At 55.6% G+C, this 9,104-nt stretch overlaps 1 protein-coding gene across 1 annotated transcript in view; it reads right to left on the bottom strand.

The window, feature by feature from the left end:
• Nucleotides 1–692: 692 nt before the first annotated feature.
• CFAP77 (cilia and flagella associated protein 77) overlaps nucleotides 693–9,104 on the bottom strand; it is a 131,043-nt gene continuing 122,631 nt past the window's right edge. The window contains exon 6 of the mRNA XM_045468280.1: nucleotides 693–2,990. Within this exon, the coding sequence (XP_045324236.1) occupies nucleotides 2,868–2,990 (123 nt within the window). The 3' untranslated portion in view covers nucleotides 693–2,867. The remainder of the gene's footprint in view (nucleotides 2,991–9,104) is intronic.

The following is a 9,104-nucleotide window of genomic DNA, read 5'->3' as shown; positions in this document are numbered from 1 at the left end:
GCCCACCCCGCTGGGGCACGACGTGATCGCATAAGCGAAAAGAGACGTCCGCTAGCTTTTTCTGGCCAACTCCGTACTTGCCCTTGGCCCGGGTCCTTGGAAAGAAAAGCAGGCCTGGAGGGGCCACATCCGGGTATCTCTCTCTTTGCCACAGCCGAGCTTGCCCCGCCCGGCCTTTGGCGGACAGAACCTAATTTCGGGCCCTTCCGGAAATTCTGCGTCCTGATGCGCCCCCTTCCTCTTTCTGTAGGGGGCATGAGCCAAACAGTGGGTTCAGTTCAAAATACCTTCACCTTCCTGATGTACCTGGACACAAAGGCTTTTTGTTCCTTTGAAAGCACACTCTCGCCCCTCAATCGCTGATAGGATTCCAGCTGCCCCTTTCACTGTGATTTATTTATTTATTAAAAAAAAATTTTTTTAATGGTTATTTATTTTTGAGAGAGAGAGAACGAACACAAGCGGGGGAGGGACAGCGAGAGAGGGAGACCCAGAATCCGAAGCAGGCTCCAGGCTCCGAGCTGTCAGTGCAGAGCCCGATGCGGGGCTCCAACCCACGAACTGTGAGATCATGGCCCCAGCTGAAGTCTGATGCTTAACTGACTGAGTCCCCCAGGCGCCCCTGTGCTTTAGTAATAAGATAATTCACATTAATCTATTGCTTAAAAGTGCCAGACTTAAAAGTGAGTTAGTCATTCTGTACACATTCTTTAATCGTTATCTAACTCGAGGAGACGTCCTACACTGTCCTGCCTCACAGACGAGGCATAGAGAGGTTGAGACACTTGGTCGAGGCCACACGGGAATTAGTTGAGGAGGCCAGGCCTCACGCTCTCGGCCACGTGCGATGGCTGCCGGCTCAGTGGCCGGGTCCCGCGGGCTCTCTCGTGCTCCCACACCAGGCTCGCTGCTCCCTGTGGGGTCACAAGGCTTCAGGGTGGCTTTGGCCAAAATCAGTGGGGAGGCTTGTTCCTCTCGGACTCGTGCGGCGGGAGGAGGACTTCTGGCCCTTGGAGTAGGTTGGGGTCTGACAAGGCCCTGGCTGGGCCAGGTTCTTGAGTGGTGTTAGTATGTGTGGGATTTGTATGGAATTGGGACGCATGTGTAGGGTGGGAAGGGCTGATCGAGAAATGCAGTCAGACTCGTCAACGCCAGACTTGGATGTCCCTCCCTGCCCAGCACTCGGCCTGCAGGACGCGTGAGCCGTAATGGACATTCCTGCGGGGGGTCCTTCCACGGATATCACGGGCACTTACCGTATGTCGGGCCCTTGGGATCTTAGGTCCCCGATCCCACGCCACATCCCTGCTAGAGGAGAGACCGGCAGTGAATAAGGCGTCGTTGTTTTGTAAAGAGTAAAACAAGCCGGTGTGAGTTTTACTGGTGGCTATTTTGCAGAAGACCTTTTGCGCAGGGGACTTGATGTTGGCGCGAAGATCTGGATGACAGGAAGCGATGGGCAGGTGACAGTCGGGGGCCCAGGTGTTCCAGGGAGAAGTGGAAGCAGACAGAAAGCATAAGGCAGGAGCAAGGACCGTGGGCCGGGTGAGGGGTGTGGAGGTTCCTTCGAGAGCGGCGGAAGCTGCTGGAATGCTAAGGGGCTACTCTGTGGAGAATATGGTTGGGAGGGGAAGGGTTGGGATGTTTGGGAAGAGGCGTTGACAGGCTGCTTGCTAGACTCGAGGTGGGAGAGGATGCTCCAGCAGGTCGAGGAGAAGGGAAAAACGGAGGGAGAAACAAGTTTGGTGGGGAGAAAGGGAAGTCAAGCGCTCTGTCTCGTCTGTGTTGGTTTGCGCCGAACAGCAGACGCTCGAGTGGAGACGTCAAGCGGGCAGTTGGGTAAGCGAGTCTGAAATCCCGGGGAGAGCTCTGGGCTGAAGAGGAGTCGTTGGAATTTTCAGACGAGGAAAGGGATTTAAAACCTCGAGAATGTGCCCGGCTTCATACAGACACGGCGGGGACGTGTCAGAGAAGGTAATGTGCCTCGAAGAGCATCCGGGTCAGAACGCCATCGGAAGAGGGTGACGCTGGTCCTTGCTACTGGCTTGCTGATTTTCAAATAAAGATACAGCGGGAGGGGGACAAATAGCACTTTTCATTTAAAATAGACCGATATACGATTTGTGGGGAGAAGGCAAGAACACGCGGAGAGATTGGGGTCAGAAGCACGCGGGAGTTTGGCCGAACTCAGGAGTCCTCAGCCCGTGCATCGTCAGCCCACCTACTGGCCCGGAAGACTGTCTCCTTTGGGCCGGGGTTGCCCTTCCAAGGTCAGCCTGGCTGAAGAAGCCTGTGTTGGCCTGTGTGTGTGATTGACAGGTCCCCGGCGTGGAGGGCATCGGGGGGAGGCCCTGAGTCAGGAGCACGGGCTCTTCCCATTCACTGCCAGGGGCCCCAGAGAGAGAATACCGGCATGGTGAGACATCAGGCATCCCCCAAAGAACAGTTCCACTCGTGTTCAGAATATAAAATGAGGGCTTTTCAAGCACGTTACTGTCACACTTTCTGCAGGAAATACACAGGTTGTTCTTAACGCTCAACGGGCAGAGCGTAGGAACCGACCCTTAGCTCGGGGTCTAACATCTGCCTTGTCATTCGGGCTTATCAGGTGAGGGCTCGAGAACCGAGGGTGGGTGGGTTCCTGGAGGAGGGGGAATCCCTAGGTTGAGGGTTGGGGGGGGGGGTGAGTATGTATTGGCTGACCTGAGGATTGGCCACCTACGACCTGAGTCTGAGTCTCAGGCTACGACCTGAGTCCTTGCCAAAGCAGAAGCCACGTAAAAATGGCGGGGGGTGGGGGGAGTCTAACGCGAGCTGGGGCGAGGAAGGTGAGTCCTTCGGGAGTTTTCTACCGTGTCAAGAAGGCTTTAGGGGTGGGTGTAGTTGCCCATCCGCAGGGTCCCCTGGCGCACCGCGTGCTCTTCCTGGTGGGCTTTGATTGCTCTCTGGCGGTCCGCCTCGGTGAAGAAAGTGTCAAGATGGGGGGGCACCTGTGGTTAGAAGGGAGAGCGGGTCAGCGGGCATGAGGCTCCTCCCAGGGGCTCCCGTCCTCTCCTTGCCCGCCCCCTGCTTCTATCTTAGAGCCAGAACACAAGTCATCTGTGAGGGGAAGATGTAAGGAGGAAGTGCTGGGCTGTGAGCATCGTGGCACTGAGGGGGTGATGGGCCACGGACAGAAGGCAGGCTTTCTTTCTTTTTCTTTCTTTCTTTCTTTTTCTTTCTTTCTTTCTTTTTCTTTCTTTCTTTCTTTCTTTCTTTCTTTCTTTCTTTCTTATTTCTTTCTTTCTTCCTTGCTTTCTTTCTTTTTGAATTTTTAAGTTTACTTATTTATTTTGAGAGAGAGTGCAAGCAGGGGAGGGGCAGACAAGGGGGTGGGGAGAGAGAATCCCAAGCAGTTTCCACGCTGTCAGCGCAGAGCCCGATGCAGGGCTCGAACTCACGAACTATGAGATCATGCACTGAGCTGAAATCAAGAGTCAGATGCTTAACTGACTGAGCCCCCCAGGCGCCCCCCAGCATGTTTCCTTCTGTCCAACTCGTTGCCAGGGCAGATGTGTGTGTGTGTGTGTGTGTGTGATAAATATCACCTGATGACTGGGGTCCCTGTGCAGTGGGACCCAACAGCCTGCACCGCCCTTCATCTGCTGATTTTCCACCATGAAAACCCCCAAACAACCCGCCCTCTCCAGGGGGTACCTCCTGGCCCAGTCAGTGCTCCTTCCTGGGGGTCCACTCCAAGCACGGCCTGCCAGGGGGCAGCCGCCCAAGGAGATAATAGTACCAGAACCAGAGTTCAAGAATGCCACCCTTCCGGAGGAAACTTGAGACACGGATCCAACCAGCGTCTCTTCGGCTACAATGTTATGCAGTCAGTGTTCCAGTCTGCCCTTCCTTCTCAAGAAATGGTGGTGGGCGAAAACCCCTCCTGTCTCCTGGGTCTGTTATGTCACCTCCAATAGCAAGAACCGCCCCCCCCCCTAAAATGGCATTTCTCCCTTAGGATAACCTATAGGAGGCCCAGGGTAGGAAGGTTTTGTGCCCCTTCCTTCTTCCTCCCTCCCTCCCTCCCTCCCTCCCTCCCTCCCTTCCTCCCTTCCTTCCTTCCTCCTCTCACGCATTCATGCAACACATATTTATTGAGTGAATAAATATGTGCTCTGTGCCAGGCACTGGGGATACAGCAGGAAACGAGGGATTTTCTGTCCACTCAGGGAGGAGCAGACAGAGGCAATAATTATGCACCTGTTTCATTAGAACTGAGACAGGCAGGCAGGGGTGTGCAGTGAGCACAGACAGCATGAGCTCAGCCCTCAACGGGAGTCAGGACTCCCCCCCGCCCGCCGCCCTGGGAAGAGACGTGAAGGGGAGGCTGGAAGGGCGAGCAAGGGTTTCCCAGGCTAAGGGGACAGCATGCGCACTGGCCCCCAGGAGCCCCAGCTCACAAGGGGATGAGGATGTCAGGAGTTCCCTTTGGGTTTGTAGGAGCAGCTGAAGGCTCTTCAGGATGACGAAGCGGGACCCATTCTTGTCAAGAATCCAGGCCTGGGGCCACCCTCTGGGGTGGGTAGCTAAGCCCCAGTGCCTCGGGCAGCCTTTCAGGGTGGAAAGGTGAGGGAAAGGAAAGACGGGGAAAGGGTAAGATAGTAAAAGGCAGTAGATAACAAGGAGGAGCTTGGAAGGAGTCTCTGGGCTTGGGGACCCGTATGGTGGTGCCCATCTGGGAACACAGAGGCCTGGGACCTCCCCGCCCCCGGGAAAAGTCATGACCCTTAACCAGAGCTTGTGGCCCAACTGGTTGCCTGACGGCAGAGAGCCGGGTGATGCCTCTACTGAGCCCAGGTGCAGGGCTGATGTGACCTCCTGGTCCCCTGCAGCCTGATCTGCCGCCTTGCTCTGGGACACCGCCAGGCTCCCCCGGTCCAGGGTCCGGGCCACCCCTCAGGGTCAGCCAGACCCTTACTGTGGGCTGTCTGGCCTCAGGTCCAGGGGCTGTGTGCCCACCATCAGGGTACCTGAGGGCCCAAGGGGATCCAAGTGGACTGTGTCCATCATCTTACAGACGAGGGGACGGAGGCCCAGAGCAGTTTGTCCAGGGTTGGGTACACAGGGAATCGGTGTCAGAGACACTGTTCTAGTCTCCACCCCACCCCCACGGCCCGGGGCACTAAGTTGTGGATTCTTTCTAGAAAATTCTGCTGCAGCCACAGCTCGCGCTGTGTCCGGGTGTCCCCTCCCCCCACAACTCGCTCATGAGGTTGAAAGGGAGTAGGGGGTTACGGACGCTCGTTGGGAGCTCATAAAAGTCAGCTGGTGGCGGGTTGATTTAGTGGTTAGTGCAAGACAGAAACCATGTTCTTCATTCTCGGGCAGGTAGACCCCTTTGGAGACTCTGCAGGCAGCCATGGGCCCTCTCCCTGGGGAGGAAAATGCCCCAAGTCCTAACACACACGACGGTGTGGGTCGTCACTTCAAGATTTGGGGACCCTGTGGACCGTCTGGGGCAGCGCTTCTGGGAGCCAGGGCAGCCCCAGCCTCGGGTTGTGAGTTTCTTGGATGTGCATCAAGATCATCCGGGACTCTTGGAACCCAGGCAGAGCCGGAGGCGCCACAGGCACCTGATGCATGCCTGGCCCCGGGGCTCAATACCTGTGCTCAACTCGTTTCGATCAATCAAACCACGATCTCGTTCTCAGCTCCACCTCCAGGTTCAGAAAAGCCACCAAGTGGCCACGCAAACGTTATCGGGAAGAGAGAAGACCCCGCACTTTATGGAGGAGGAAGATAGCCAACAAACAAAAGGCTTCCGAGGTGCGCCTTTGTGCCCCTTCTGGGCAAGGGATGGCTTGATTTTTACACGGTGACGTGATTTTCCTGACACCCGTGCTTTGCAAGAAGGCAGCCAGGGATGCTCAGGAAGGCTGGCACTCTGGGTCTCCAGAGGCGTCATGGGCACCTTGGCTGATTCAGAGGCCCAGCCGGCTGGGACTCTTAGGTGTCCGCGGTCTCCTGTAGCATTCAGGGTGGCAATAGCGTCCTCCTTGGTGGCCAGCCACCAATGGCTCTTGACAGGGAAGTGTAACTCCATAGCCCACATCTCTGCTATTTCCGTGCATCCCCCCACAGCCCCCCAAAAAAGATATGTCCACCACTGGAATCTGTGGATGTGATCTTATTTGTAAAAAAAAAAAGGTCTTTGCAGATGTAATTAGTTTAAGGATCTCAAGATGAGAACATCCTGAATTACTCAAGAAGGTTCTGATTCCAATGACAAGGATGCTTGAGACAGGAGACATAGATACGGAGTAGAGGGCCGTGTGAAACCCTCTGAAGTTATCGCCACAGCTCAGGGGTGACAGGAGCCACCTAGAGCTGTAAGAGGCAAGGAAGCCTTCTTCTTCTCCCACGACTGGTGGGAATGCAGCCCTGCTTAAATCTTGATTTTGGATTTCTGGCCTCCAGAACTGCCAGAGAATAAATCTCTATTGTTTAAATCGCCACGTTTGTGGTAGTCTGTTATGGCAGCCTCAGGAAATGAATACCACCTCCAAGCCAGTTCTCTGGGCAGCTCAGTAGGCGGGAATGGTAGATGGTGCTGATGGCATTTGATGAGTGGTAGTGAATTTGGTGTTGATGGCGGGTAGTGTTGCGGGCGGGTGGTGTTGATGATAGGTGGTGTTGATTTGGTGTTGATGGTGGGTGGTGGTGACGGTGGGTAGTGTTGACGACGGGTCGTGCTGATGTGGGTAGTGTTGATGGTGCATAGTATTGATGGTGGATGGTATTAATGGTAGGTGGTGTTGATTTGGTGTTGATGGTGGGTGATGTTGATGGTGAGTGGTGCTGATGATGGGTGGTGTTGATGGTGGTGCTGATGATGGGTGGTGTTGATGGTGGGTGGTGTTGATTTGGTGTTGGTGGCAGCAGGCTCAGCACTCACTCTCATCTTCTGAGGAGATGGCAGAAGGATCCAGCCCCAAGGAGCTGCTCAGCTTAGAGACAATCAGGTTAAAACCAGCACAGAGACAAAAGAGACCCGTGGAAGAAATTTCCTTTTTGGCAGTCTCCTCTTACTTAGAAACTTTGGTGAGAAAGAAACGATCATTCATCCATTCATCTCAAAACTATGGATTAAGTACCTACTAGGTGCCAGGGAAGATGCACACCTTTTGAACTTTGGCATTCCCTTTGGTTTTCTAAACCTGTTCAGGACCCCCCCCCCGCCCCCCCGTGCCTGGCATGGGGCCATGTTGAAACAAAGCTGGAAGGGTGCGCAAATGAACGAGTGAGCGAATGAAAGCAGTGGGCAGGGTTCACCTGGCCTCAGGTGGTCAGAGAAGCCTCCTCGGGCCAGGTGGGCCTTGAATGTGGCCCAAGGGGTCGGGATGATGGGAAAGGAGGTGGAGGGGAAATGGTGTGAGCGGGGGTAGAAGGGCAGGGATGCATCCTGGCCTTGGTCTCCAAGGTGAAAGCCAAAGGAGATTCGCGGTGGTTGGGTCTGATGGGCTCTCTCAAAGGCTAACTCAAGCAAAAGCTTGCCCCCAACGTGGGATGGGTCCTTAGAAGGAGAGGGGAAACCGGATCCCTTGAAATCCCCAATCCCCCCGCAGAACCCAGGAGTCCACGGAGAGGAGAGGTCCAGCTCTCAGAATGCCAGGAAGCGGGTGTCCCTCTGCGGACTCCGTCCTGTTCCCCACGAATGGACCCTTCGGCAGTGCCCTAACAGACTTGCTCTTTGCCAGGCACAGCGCTTGGATTTCACATGAGCCCCAGAACATCCGGACCCTGTCTCCATCTTACAGATGGGAAAATGGAGGCCCAGAAAGGTTAAGTCGCTTGCTCCCGGTCGCACAGAATGAAGCCAGAGCTGTGGGAATCTGGCCCCGGTCTTCCTGGACAGACTCCACTCCCTCTTTAACGAACGCTCAAGAAACGAGTCAAGTGAGTCACGGCTGGGAACGTTGTGGCTCCTCTCCCACAGGCACACACACTCTCCTCTCCTAAAATAGCAGCTCAGCCAGAGACGAGGAGCCTAATTACAAGTCAGGCCTCAAGCCGTGTGTGGTCACGACCCCACAGACCCCTGGAGTCGCAGGATGAAGAGTAGAGAGCAAGGAATTCCTTCGGAGATGCTTCTAAATTAAGCCATCTGCGGTCTGCCTCCGCCCGGAGGTAAGAAATTGTAGCGGCTTTGGCAGGAGACAGCTTTGCTGAATGGGGCTGAGTCACTCTGGGGTCCATGCAGGTAAATAAGAGGTGAGCGCCACAGCCTGCGGGCGGCCCCAGGAGCAGGGCGGGCGGGGGCAGCTCTACCCTGGCTGGCCAAGGCTCTGGTCCTGTTTGAACGGGCAGCATCTAGATAGCGTTGGGACTGGACACCTCCACCGTGCAGTACTCCTGGGGATATGCCGGTGAGTGACACAGGCCACGGCACTTGCCCCCGTGGACCTTGCAAGACGGCGTGCGAGGCAGCCGCTGAAAACACGACGCGTGCTTTATGGCAATTTAACAGGACTGTGGATGGGGACTTAACTCCAGCTGGGGGGCAGGAAGGCCTTGCTAGAGAAGATGAGGGGGCTGGGCAGGGGAAGAGGAAGGGAGAAAGTCCGCAAAGGTGGGAGCCTGCCAGAGCCCTGCGATGGGGAGAGTTTGGGCAAATCGCAGGAAATGAAAGCAAATCAACGTGGCTGGGAGACAAGAGGCAGGGGAGCTGAACAGCCATCAGATCTCAAAAGAGATTAGCGTTCGCCGCCGCTGGTCCTAAGAATCCTAATCCCCTCCCCGGCTGATATTTTTTGACTCTCTGCAACCAAACTGGAACAAAAGATTCCCAGAAACTCAGAGTTGGAAGAGGCCTCGGACCTCACGGACTCCAACTGCACAGATGAAAAATCCAGGCCCCAAGGTGGGCAAGAGATTCTCCGGTTCTCGGCCCAGCTCGAGCCCGGCAGCCAGCCCGTCACCCTTTCGTGAGCCCACCCCCTGCCGCCTGCGGCCCTGCTTGGCCCCGGGGAATCCGGATCCCTGGGTTCCGTCTCCCGCCGCAGAAGAAAGCATCTGTGCTCCTCCCGTCCACTTTCTTCGAAGCAGCTTTTCTTTTGATTCAT

This window comes from Leopardus geoffroyi, chromosome D4 (assembly GCF_018350155.1).
Source record: "Leopardus geoffroyi isolate Oge1 chromosome D4, O.geoffroyi_Oge1_pat1.0, whole genome shotgun sequence".
NCBI classification, from domain to species: domain Eukaryota; kingdom Metazoa; phylum Chordata; class Mammalia; order Carnivora; family Felidae; genus Leopardus; species Leopardus geoffroyi.
Note: the sequence above shows the minus strand (reverse complement) of the source record. Positions and strands in the feature narration are given on the sequence as shown.